At 40.2% G+C, this 12,901-nt stretch overlaps 1 protein-coding gene across 1 annotated transcript in view; it reads left to right on the forward strand.

The window, feature by feature from the left end:
* Positions 1-3,135, forward strand: part of LOC145993730 (protein O-mannosyl-transferase TMTC1-like) — a 647,925-nt gene extending 644,790 nt beyond the window's left edge. Inside the window, exon 16 of the mRNA XM_083129469.1 lies at positions 326-3,135. Coding sequence (XP_082985595.1) covers positions 326-484 — 159 coding nt within the window. The 3' untranslated portion in view covers positions 485-3,135. The remainder of the gene's footprint in view (positions 1-325) is intronic.
* The last annotated feature ends 9,766 nt before the right edge of the window (positions 3,136-12,901 follow it).

Consider the following 12,901-nt stretch of genomic DNA (forward strand, 5'->3'; position numbering starts at 1 on the left):
ACCGGTGGTCATCCACCATCGTGAGGAAATTGGGTAGCTATGAACAAATAGCGTAACCTGGTCACGGAAACCTGCACCAACGACTGGGGTCTCGTCGCGCTGACCGCACGCCACCCCTTAACTTGTTGGATGATCGCCCATCTCTGCTGAGGCATGTGGGAGTGATGCCGGCAATCGGTTGGTAGGTCCTGACTCTCAAGGGCCGTTGCGTCACGTGTTATTAGAATATGCATAGTTTAAAGCACTAGACAATGGATAATGTTCAATTAACACATACTTGATAATGTTAATAATTGTAATTATTATTCTCTCGTTACTTCCTCAGGGTTACCACTACAGTTTCTGGAACCACCAACAGATGGCTCTGCCCGACGATCCCCTCCTGGTGCCTGAATCGCCGACTCGCAGCAGTGGCGAACTGGACGTCCTCTGCATGGGGTCCTTCCAAGACGAGGAATTCTCTCAAGAGCTGATGACCGGATGACGGATGCAGGTTCGATGACGTCATCATTCCCGCCGCAGAAGCGCCGCAGCCGCGAATATTAATTCGGTGAAAAAACTGATGACTGCGTGCTGCATACCACGTGACAGGGGTCGCCTGATCAAGCTGTACATTGCCGAGTTGCAGGGTCTTGGAAACAATATGCAACAGTTGCAGCCGATGTTCTTTCACGAATGAACTACGAACGTGTGTGTGTGCGTGTGTGTGAGTGACAGGGGCGGGACCACAATAAACTGCTTTTTTGTTCAGAAAATTTTAAAAAAAGTGCAAGAGACGATAGTTTTTGCATGAATCTCGCATCGCGCCAAAATCGCGGCTATGGTGAAATGGGGTGACCAATACGAAAGCTTCCTGACAGTGACGTCATTATTCTTTCTACTCTGTGTCACAGAGAGTGCCAACATGATAATATGTGATCCGAATGACTATTTTTGACCAAACATTTCGCCGTCTCCCCATATAAATATATTATAAATACCTTAAAATATCCCCCTCAGTGATCCAAAGTTCGCGTAACTTAACTTACGCAGTCAACAACATAAGTCTTACGAGAGATTTACAGCAGATTTGCAGAATATTTGCAGCAGATTTACAGAAAGTTTGCAGCAGATTCGCCGTGCGTTATAAAGCCTACTTCATTAAGATTCATATTTTAGGAACAAAAATTCAAAATCGCCTACCAAGGTCAAAGAAATTCCTAGCAATTATTCTACAAAGCAGCTTTTACAGATCAAAGCGAACTAACTTTGTTCGTGATGTTTTTCTCATTGACTCGCTTCGATGCTACGAGCACATCGCGCTACGACGCCAGGGGTGTCGGGTTCCAATTCTGCCCTGTGCAAGGATGTTTGTAAATGTCGTATTCATCAATTTCATCATATCATCACTCATCCCCATCTTCGCAAATTAGCCAAAAGTGGCACAAAAAGCGAAGTAAAATAAAGCAAATCATTTAATCTATCGATGCCACGACATTAGCGCATTATGTATTATGAAACCGCGCGGCATTGATGCAGGGTTGCCACTGACACTTATTTTTTCTGCCGGAAAGCAATAAAAATATACGACACTAATCTATGTAAAGACTGTTATTTGGAGTGGGAATGAACTCAGAAGTATCAGGAACATTTGAGCCTCCCTGAAAGCGTATTGGTTAACGTCGTCGCCTTGTAATCGAGGAGTCCCAGGTTTGATACCAGCTAAAGGCAAATATTGATTCGAATCCCACTTTAAGCTACATGTCTAGTGCAGATTATCGTTTCTATGCATACAATGAACTTAAAATAACTCAAAGGAACAAGCGCTGTGATAAATTAATAACTTGGGAAAGGAGAAATTCCTTTGACTATTCCCCGACAGAATTTCTGCTCGCATCTTGTCTGATAGAAATAAATATCGACCAGTGGCAACCATGATCTAAAATACTGTTTTCGAGGGTTGGCGGCGCCGAAACAAAGCTTGAAGGGCAAAAGTGCATCTGCATTCTGTAAACGTTTATGGGCGTTGTACTGACAAAGTACTTCTTTGGGGCCATATTACAAGTTTAGTGATTGGCGCTTTGTGGTATTGTTCTACAAGATCAGTAACATTCGTATCAAACATATGGGTGCGGATTAATAATACATACTTTGTGTGCTTGGAACATCCAAGTATCGATCTAGTGGCTTATAATCTGGGCTGGAAATATTACAAATCTAAAAATTCGTCCTAGGACTATATTCCTCTCTTGACAATATAATCGAAAGAAAAATCAGACTTTGTGAAACTTACATGGACCTGGCAATCCTATTTGATAGTATGTAACAATATATCATATGCAGCAGCAACTTATATTTTCCAATGATACGAACACTTTTAGCAGATTTAAGGGTTGCCAACTGAAAATAAATTTATGTTCCAAAACTCCTGTTTCGCTCTAATTCTGAATTTGGACCATTCCTGAAACAAATACATTCAGATCTGCATTTGTTATTTATTGTAAGTGGTGGTGAATAAATGGTGTCCATATTTTAACAATGGATGAGGCTTTATCGTTCATACGAAATTGGTCAATATTCGACTTCCGCAACTTTGGATCACCCTGTAAAACTGACTATGAAGGCCACTACTCTCGTCCTATCTACGCTACTAGCTACGTGACAACGTGTTTCTTTTGTTTCCGACCAAACTCTCCTTGCATCGTGTAATATATCCAGTGTTTCTTCTAAGGGACGTCCCTCATAAGCCAGTTTAATGTGACTTCGCTTTGTTTCATATTGTTGTGTGATGATTGTGATCATATTTTTCACTCGAATATGCAGCTGTGTAATGTAAGGCTTTTTCTCACATACATACATCATTTATTAAGGCTCTTGTAGAGTGTTATAAAAAAGAAGAAAAGGTATTTTATATACAGCATATGGCATTTAAAAATAAGTAACTTTTAAAAAATAAGACAGTTGCTGAATAATAGATAACCGCACGAAGTAAACGAACTTTTATTGGTTGTGTATTTGACTACGGCATTGTAATGAACCCAAGGGAAACTTTAGCGTTGAACATTTCATTTTACAAAGAACCTATTAGCATGTCTTGCAAAGCAAGTTGTTCCCTATCTTCTTCTGCTCTAAGCTATGTTTTCACTGCGAGAGAAAGGTGACAATAAATTACTCAATTATGTCCTTGAAGCTTTGTGTATTCATTTGCCTATCCTCGTTTTTATTATCTACGATTTACTACACGAGACAAACCTCCGAATACAATCTTTTGATGCCGATACATATCACTCGCTGCAAAGATTGGACCCTGTAATATCTTTTGTCCGTATTGTAATTTTAAGTGTTTGGCATATTCTTATTGAATGTGCCGATTTAACTTTGCTCAGATAAACCTTTAGTCTTCCCTACAGTTTTTCATCCCTGTTGGAAGATGATGACAGTGTTTTTAGCTTTTTCTGTGTTTGTTTTGTGCAGGTCCCTTTACGCCTTGTACTTTCAACTTTTCCCAAGGCCCGTTTTACACGACTATTTGAACTATTAGGTAAGAATTTTGGATAAGGGGCTATTTCCCCGCAAACACTGAAGGGCGCAAGTGGTCTTATGTGACGAAGAAGCACCCAACAATTTTAATTCATTCATTCATTTCAATATATTTAAAAATGCTACCAGAAATGTGATTGTATTTATGGTAGTTACAACCAATCACTGGCTTGTAATGGCATTCTCCAAACTGTAAGCAATCCTAGTAATAATCTTTTCAATGACCAGTGCCTCTCAGTGTTTAGAAGTAAGTAGTTGCATCGTTTTTTTTTCATAAATTTTAACTGTAACTGGATACTTTTAAAACCAAGAAGCCACAATTGAAGTACTTACTTTTTGCAGCGACGTCGTCAATAGTTACTTTTACACTTGCTTTACAACGCTTATATTGTTAACTTGTAAATGTGTAACGTGGTGGAGCAGCTAAACCAGACAACTGTGTTCCCAACTATGTGTCCTAGCTAAAACAAAGGCAAGCTTCTGAGGCAAGCAAAGGCAGGCTTCGTTGCATGCTAAATTGCTAAGTTTGGACTATCCAGGGTTTATTACAATTCGTCATGTGCGCGAAGCCTTCAGTATTTTGGTTTCATTGTTGCATTCATTTTGAACGTGGTAGTTGAGCTAGAAAGGAAGCATTTCATAAGAGAGTAAAATAAAATTAATGATCATTGAAGCAAAGTTTACTACTTGTTCCATTATTTTTATTTGTTGTAATTATGTATATAAATATGTGGACATTTATTTTGTGTACCAAAAACTTAAACATACATAGGCACATCGTATATTTATTTTAATACAATTAATGATCATTGGTTGTGTATCATCTGGTTGCAAGAAACTTTCCAGCAGAAAGTAAATGTAGCAAAACATCAGAACTAACATACAGGAAAGTGAATGGAGCTTATTATTTCTTAACATATTGCAATTCACTTGAGAGCACATTTTCTTCTCATTTTCATTCATATAGTATCATTTCATTCTTAAGGTAAGGTGATCACAAACGTTTATTTAGAATATTCTAAGTGAGTTGGTGTTTTAAGTCCACTTTATGCACAGTAAGGCTAATCAGGACTGGACCTACGGTTTTAAGTGGAATCCAAACCACTGTGCCATGTGCCTCCACCGGGTATCGAACCTAAGACTCCTTGATTACAAGGTGACGACGCTACTGCGCCATCGGGGAGGCCCTATAAATACTAAGTGAGATACTGACTTGAAAACAGTTTTTGGTTTTCAACATAATCTCCACCAACATTGATACACTTATCCCATCGCTTATCAGTCCCCCAAATCCTGCTGCATAAAAGTCTTTGGGCTGCTGTCTCAGCCACAGTCGCACCTTACGTTCAGCATCTTCATCATCCACGAAACGTTAGTTGCCATCGTGGGCACCATTTTTATAAATTCAAACGATCATGCATTATGATGCAGACCAAACCATGAGAACACTCCATTCCAAATGCTACGCTGTCTATCGCTACTCGCCTGCCACCTCGAATCAACTCCACGTACACTCACCGAGCACGGTCGCCATTTTTAAACTGAGCTTCCCATGCTTGCGTCTGATATCTAGCGATTACTCACCGAATATCATCAAGCTTAATGGTGCTGCCACCCAATGACACCTTTAGAAACTACTCGCTACTATTATCAGCTATCCCACATCAGTTTCTGATCTATTTACTGACTGACATCCCCTCGTACATTTGTGAAAGTACCGAAAATCTATGCTTTTGCAGGATGAACATTTGTATGGCTTTTGTCTTCATGGAAGAAAATATCTCGGAGACTCTCTGTTTAAATCACCCACAGAAACCCAAAATCGATTTGTCCATTTATTGCACAGATCGATGATACCCTATCCCTGCAATCGCACCTCCATTCATCAGTTTAAAGATATTCGCGTATGGTCAGTGCCCATATGTTCGCCGTTCTCTCACAGATTGCAAAACCATTTCCCGCGTACGTTATGTCTGCGGTGGAAAAAGTTCCTTTGGCTTGCAGGACAGCCTCCGGGGACAACCAGCATATACATTTATCACTCTCCACACGCTCGTTCCTTGAAGCACGTACTCCAGAGCATGGAAACTCATTTTGTTGGGCACGTCGGCTTTTGCGGTACTCTAGAAACTTTTCCTCGGGATCAATCTCGAGAAATGCACTGTTTATACGCCCCTCAATAACGGGAGAACTTCGGCAAGTTTTCTATTAGATGAATAACTCGTCGTTGTTGGGAAAACTCCAAGGGGGAAGAGTTTGCTGGTTCACAAAATTAAACTTCCTACCGTTATGGGAGTGGGGAAATATATTTATTGACTTGACATGAAAGGATATGGGAGGCGGGTTTTGTCTTGCTTCAGTTAACTCGGGGAGGTTTTTATTGTTCTTCTGGGGATAAGGTGGGGATGGGGTGGAGAGAGAGATAGATGGAGTTCTCGAGGATAACTTTCTTGCGAACTAATTACTAATCGCTATCTTGAAGGGGTTGAGATCTTCAGAAAAACAGCAACAGGGAGAGATTTTGTACAGTGGCGGTTAGTGGGAAGGTTGTTGCATTTAGTAAACAGCTAAATACATTTCAAAAAATAATATTTGGCTAAATAAATCACTCATTTACTTACCCCTGTTGTCTTCTGGGGTGGAAGGATGCGTAGCAAGGTGGATTCACACGCTCTGAAATAGAAAAAATGTTCTGTTAACGTCTGTACTTAGCAATACGTATACTGCTTTCAAACTCTCATCCAAATATAGTTTCTTCAAATCTAATATTCCAAAGAATTTGTGAATTTGAACCTAACTTGCGTTGATTGATAATATAACTATACTCTGTCCCTGGGATCTGCGGAGCAAGGCAGCGAATAACGAAAGAGAAGGGAAAAATAGGAGTGGGTGGAGCAAAGCAGTGAGCGCTGCTTCAAATGCCTGGCCTCTCTTATGAGATCATTGGTCGAGATCTCTCGAGTCACTACTTGCGCAACTTGTTTGCGTTCGCTTGCTCTAGAGATTCCAGGGACAGAGTATGCAATTATGAGTTAATTGTACGAAAGAAAAGGCACAAAATCAAGTTTTGATAAATGCATTTTTATCACCATATCCCAAACTGTTATTTCTTGTTACCATAGCAACGTCGATGTTGCAAAATACATACACTTCTTACAACAATGGCCCACTTCGTTATTTAATATTGTGCATTATCCAAACGTACACATTTTTAAGTTTAAAACATACACAAGGGAGATGTTTCAAATCTACAATAAAAACGTTAGAAACAATGATTTCTGGAGTAATTACAATACGTGTAAATATTAAGAAGACAGAAACAACATCAACTTCATATTCACTATATTGGATCAAATATTATTACATATATGCTGCCATTTATACTATTTACATTATACAGGGTAGCCATAAAAACATGAAGCAACATTATTAGTTTTGTTTCTGAGTACAGGTGAGCTATGACACTGTCTGGTTGGTATGTTTCCCTGTTGTGTGAAAGGGCTATGTGGAATGGACACCACGGTCGCCTGATCTCAACCCTATGGACTTTTCCATGTAGGCGATTTTAAAATTAGAAGTGTATGCTGCGACAATCATGGATCTGCTTCATCTCCAGGAAAGAATGGCCAAGCTGCTCTTGGTCGTTGCAATTTAGTAAAATCCAAGGAAGAATCTTGGAACATTTGAGGAAGTGCCATTGAGGTTGATAGTTGACACGTTTTGCATTAAGAAAATGTGCTGTTCGTCAATTCGTCAATTTGTTTCAGACGTTATGACCACCCTGTAGTACAAAATTGAACTCACGATAAGCTAAGTACGATAATACTTTCTATACTGAGCTTATGGGTTCATCTCAAGGCCAATCTCCAACAAGTTTAAACTTCACATAACACAATGCCACAATGGAATGTGCTCAAATTGTGTCAAGTTTCAGCCAGATTCTAAAGCTTTGGAAGTTCTAAAATTGACTTTTTTCATTGTAAGCAAAGTCTAAATACCTGTTCATTACTAAATTGTAACTTTACTTTCTTCCCCCTCGCAATGTTTGGCCTTGCTATGCTTTCAGGCAGCAGAACAAAAGCTGCCGTTATTATTTCCGAAACATCTAATGCAGGAAAAGGGCATTATTTTCAATGTACACGTTTTCTGTTGTTTTCCCGCGCAGTAAGAACAAAAGCTGGCTCAAAAGCGCGGGAAAATGGCCTACTTCGCAGCTGTAAAGCAATTATAATTGCCCTACAGGGACAATTTTCAGCCGTTAGAGTACCTGGGGAGGAACGGGGAGGCATCTGCCTAAATTGCACATCCTCACTTGTAATCATTATTTTTTTAAAAAAAACTCTGTGTCTGGCAAACAGAATAATTAAATTGAGCGTGACAAAGTGTGGAGGTAAATAGGAATAATTTAACACAAAAATTTACGGTTCATGAACCATTTAGAGGAAGGAAGGGTAAAAAAAAGCAAAATTACCGTTACAAAACCTCCCCTCTCTTTACACCATCCCCATTTTTTCAGTGTTATTGACGTCATCTGGTTTAATGTTCTTTGCATTGTGGGAGCGCGTGTCGCTGCATGCAGATGCGATCTCCGGAGCGGAGACCTCATCTGATAACGAGGACAGCGAGAGAGGATGCTGGCAAATGCGCGGAATTTACTTTCCACTCGGCCACGATGAAAGATAAGTTTATCATCCTCCGCAGCGAAGGATCGGCAAGGTTTATGTTATTTGAGGAAAGGATAATTGTAATAAAGAAGGTTGATAACAAGTACATATAGAGTGTCAGATGAAAGCAAACGTTTGCAGGTGATACAGTAGAGATTCTTGTTGCAATATGTATCCTGTTTACAGAAATCGTCTACAGAATAAAGTGTCATTCTTATTGTTGTTATAGTCTAAAGCTTTACTAAATTCAAAAGCTTATTGCTGCAGTTTTCCATGCCCTCCATCTGTCGGCAAGATGGATGCAATATTGACTACACTTTCTAATTTTCACCTTAACCTCGGTTGTTTGCATTTGCACTGTCATTTAGGTGGGAAATTTTGGCACGAAATCCGGACGGAAATTTAATATTAATTGTCATCCGTGCATGTTATTTCAGGTGCGATTGTTTTGTATGATGTAGTAGAGAAAGGAAAGAAAGTGACTTGTGATGTAATGACTAGGTATGGCCACAAAATTCGGATTATTTCAAATTATCCGATATCTATTTCGGATGAAACTGGATATCCGGATAATTCGGATATCCTGAATACTCGGATATCCGGATAATCCCAAAATATCCGGATAGTAAGGATACCCGGATAATCCCAATATCCGGATAATTCAAATATCCGTAAGGTACAAACTGGATGAAGGATTTTAAAAAAAATCCATACAATAAAATACGAACATGACGAATAAAGGAAGGAATTATTTGCTTTACTTCACCTTTATGACCCTTTGGATAATTGCGAAGATTAGGGTGAATGGTGAAAAGATGAAATAGAGAAAGGAACAATGACAAACACGTGAACAACCAAAAAGAATGTGTATATAGTCCATAAAACGAATAAACGATAAAACCGTCCGGATAATGAGCACATACGGATAATTCGAATATCAGGATAATTAACTGCAATGTTGGGTGTCATTCAAGAGTTTGTGCTCCGGTTTCTTGGGCAACACAAAGGTTGAGAATTACAGTACACTCGTGGAAATTTTGCTGAATAGTTACGAAAAGAAAGGATGCAACATGTCTCTGAAACTACATTTCCTGCACAGCCACACACTTCTTTCCACCAAATCTCGTCGATGTAAGTGATGAGCATTGTAAACAGTTTCATCAAACAATAGCAGCAATGGAGAAACGTATCCAAAGTGGATGGATGCTTGCAGACTTGCTGGGGATAGCTTAGGGACACCGAAGACACCCACAGGAGTAATGTTAAAAGGAAAACAATGAACTAGGTATGTATATTGCCTAATATGCTGTATTCTTTTACATGTATAGTTTTATATTGCAATATCTATACTTTACATATGTTTCTTCATTGAAATTCGTCCTACAGGACAACTTCAGTTAGCCAACTTAATGTATAGGGTGTGTGTTAACGAGTTCATGTTTGCGTAGCGCAACTGTAAGTGTTGCAAACTTACCTCAAGTTCTCCAAAATTAACATTTTTTCCAATTTTCTTATTTTCTTCTTCATCTTCTACAAATTGGACGTGATGGGTCTCAAATGTACCGAGTTGGAATGTGTGTTCCATAAGCTTTCCAACGAGGTATAATTTGTTATTCTGGGATAATTAGTACAGGGGCACAAAGGCGCCAACATGAAGCTCTGCGATTTCCTTGAAATTTTGGCGGGGGTCTAAAGGTTGATATACGTATAACCTACGTATATCTGGTATTATTTCTAAATCTGTGGGTGCAGGAGAAAAACTAAGTGCAGATTCATCTTCAGCAGCTCGAACACTAAAAAGAACACCTTCTATCATGCCAAAAAATCAGTGTAATCAGTATGTCCATATATCAAAATATCTGAAATCTGTATACAAAATTATCCGATATCCTGATAACATTTTATCCGGATTTGGCAATCTATAGTAACTAAATCTAATCATAATAAACAACCCGTGGCGCAACAGCCCGGGATTGCCAGGGCCTAGTTATTGACTGGCGACCTCATTCCCAATGCGTCAGCAGAAGTGAGAGATCATTCAACCAGTTACGGGTGATGTATGGTCTGCACGACGAACCCCCATTCGTTGTAGTAGGTTTCCGTGACCAGGTTACGCTACTCATTCCTCACAATGGTGGGTAGCCACCGGTCCCATACATGGGCCGAAATCTCGGGAGAAAAGTTGTTTCGTAGATTGAGCGCCAAGCCTGGCGCCTTAGACCACGCTGCCACGATGTGGGACGCATCTAATTACATATAAAAGTAATTAACGTAATGAAAACTAATTCCGACACTCTGGAGCAAATGAAGCGGCAGTGAATTGAGAAAACAAAGGACTGTCGACTTGAGTTCGCGGGTTTGTTGGGGTTCTTCTCACCTTTGATGGGCTGTATACGTATTGTGGTAATGTACGTCTCTTTTTTATGTCATTAGGTTAATCATGCAGCGCGCTACTATACCAGGGATCTCGGTTTCGAATCCAGGTCCGGGCATGGGTGTTCTTTGTGAGTGTCCCTTCATCAATATCATCACACCACAACTCATCCTCATCTTCGCGATTAGCCAAAGTGGCAGAAAAGCTAAGCAATATAAACCATTTTTAATCATTAATTATGATATTCAAGATCATGATGCTGGCTTGATTGATGGATTTTGTTTATTTTACTTTGCTTTTCTGCCACTTTAGGCTAATAGCGAAGACAAGGACGGGTAATGATATGATAAAACTGATTAAGGAACACTAAAAAAATAATGTTCACGCCGAGATTCGAATCCGGGACTCCCTAGCGCGTTATGCTAACCATTCCGCTATGGAGGCCGGCACGTAACCATCATGCATATATGTACAGTCACGGCCCCTGCCGGCTTGTAACAATTCGTTTAACCACGCTCGAGTGCAACAATGCCCTGTCAGAAAACGCAGTCCTGAACCTGTTGCTCTGTAGCCCCATCTGTTATCCTCTGCACCACGGAAGTAGCCCAACCTTCTTTGTATGCACGACTCGACATAAACAAGTGCTTCATTATGCCGCTCGCTGAAGAAAGACCCGAACGCCGCAAGGGATTAAGCAACGGTGTCCACGCGGGAAGCGACCAATCTTGCCGGAGATCTCGCCCTAAGCCTAATGAATGTTCCTCAACTGAATAATCCAATTAATGAAGCAATTTTACTTCCCGCGTTTGCTGTTCGGCGCTTAATCCTTCCGTTATTCTTTCTGGCCCCGTTGCGTGCCGAAAGGTAATCAACTTAGCTATGCTTCCTTTGCGGCAGACTGCTGTAGTTATTTTGGAAATGGGTTTCGAATAGAATCCCGAAGCGAGCTCCGAGATGCAACCATGGACACCAGCAGAAAATTCTCTGAGGGTAATCCTGGAACGATCGTTAAGTGGGATGTCGATGGATCACCACAGTGATAGAAGAAAGAGATGGAGAAGTGAGGAAGATTAGCAAAGAATGATGATGATGCTGAAACCATAATCAATCATTTTATTAATGTCATTAATTTCATCCGTTCGTCATTCATCTTCATCGTTCCGATTGCCACAAGAGGTAGAAACGTAACGCAAATTAACCAAAATATAAATTAAATTCTATTATGTTGCTACATTTTATATTTTTAAAGTTTTTATTAATACTAGTATTATTGTTGTATTTTTTTATTAGGTGATAGACAAACAGTTGATGAACCTTGCCATGAAAATTTATTGAATCAAATTGAACAGATACAGCAGTTTTCTGATTTGATTTTTAGTTATTGTGCGTTACTTTTCTGCTACATTTGGCTGGTTGCGACGATGCGGATTGGTGGTTATGTGATGAAATTGAGGAACGAACACCTATAGAACACTCACGTCCAAGCCGGGATCCTAACCCGGGCTTCCGGCGTCGTAGCATGCTGTGCTAACCACTCCGTCACCGAGGTCGGCGCAAGTAGTTTTTTGTCCTCTTGGTTATTCTCTCAATACAGAATATCTAAGACTTGTGCATTCGAATTGTATTTTTGTTATTAGACGTTGCTTTGCTGTACATTTGCCTAACCGCGACGATGAGAATAAGTTATGATTAGACGAAATTGATACAAGCACACTGACAAATTAACGCCAAGGTCGAGATTCGAACCCGAGACATTCGGAAATCGAAAAGCAACTACTCAAGGAGCTCGGCCACTAAGCCGATATATCTAAGACTATTACAGAAACTTAAACCACTCCCACCAAGGTGTTACAAATGTTATTAACCCGTTTAGTACATATGTTTACTTTCGTATACATCTTGATAAAAGAAGCTTCTTTCCCCCAGACATCACGTGATCAGAAACTCAAACCAGCCTTTCTTTTGTCAGACGCTTCGCTTCTTCAAACACATGAATCAAACCTGATTTACAACATGCTCTTTTTTATATAAACTGCGCACTCTTTCCCTCCCTTTCTTGTTCGAAACTTGCGTGAAGTCTGAACATAAAGTTAGCCCAGGGCGTCTGCAGAGTTTTGATTTTCCCCCCGAAGATTCTGGGTTTCGGAGTTTCCACGTCGTTACAGCCTCAAGCGCCACGTCACATATCACAATAAGTGCTCCTCCGCCGGTGGAAAGAAGTGCGTCATCGTAGCTAAACATTTGACGTCACGTTTCATGTACGGATAAATGACGTCATCCTTCTCGCTCGCGGACAGGGGCAGTAAAGCACATTTCCCTCCAACCCGTGGGCGAGGGAGTTAAA

This window comes from Lepisma saccharinum, chromosome 10 (assembly GCF_977018435.1).
Source record: "Lepisma saccharinum chromosome 10, izLepSacc3.1, whole genome shotgun sequence".
Lineage (NCBI taxonomy): Eukaryota > Metazoa > Arthropoda > Insecta > Zygentoma > Lepismatidae > Lepisma > Lepisma saccharinum.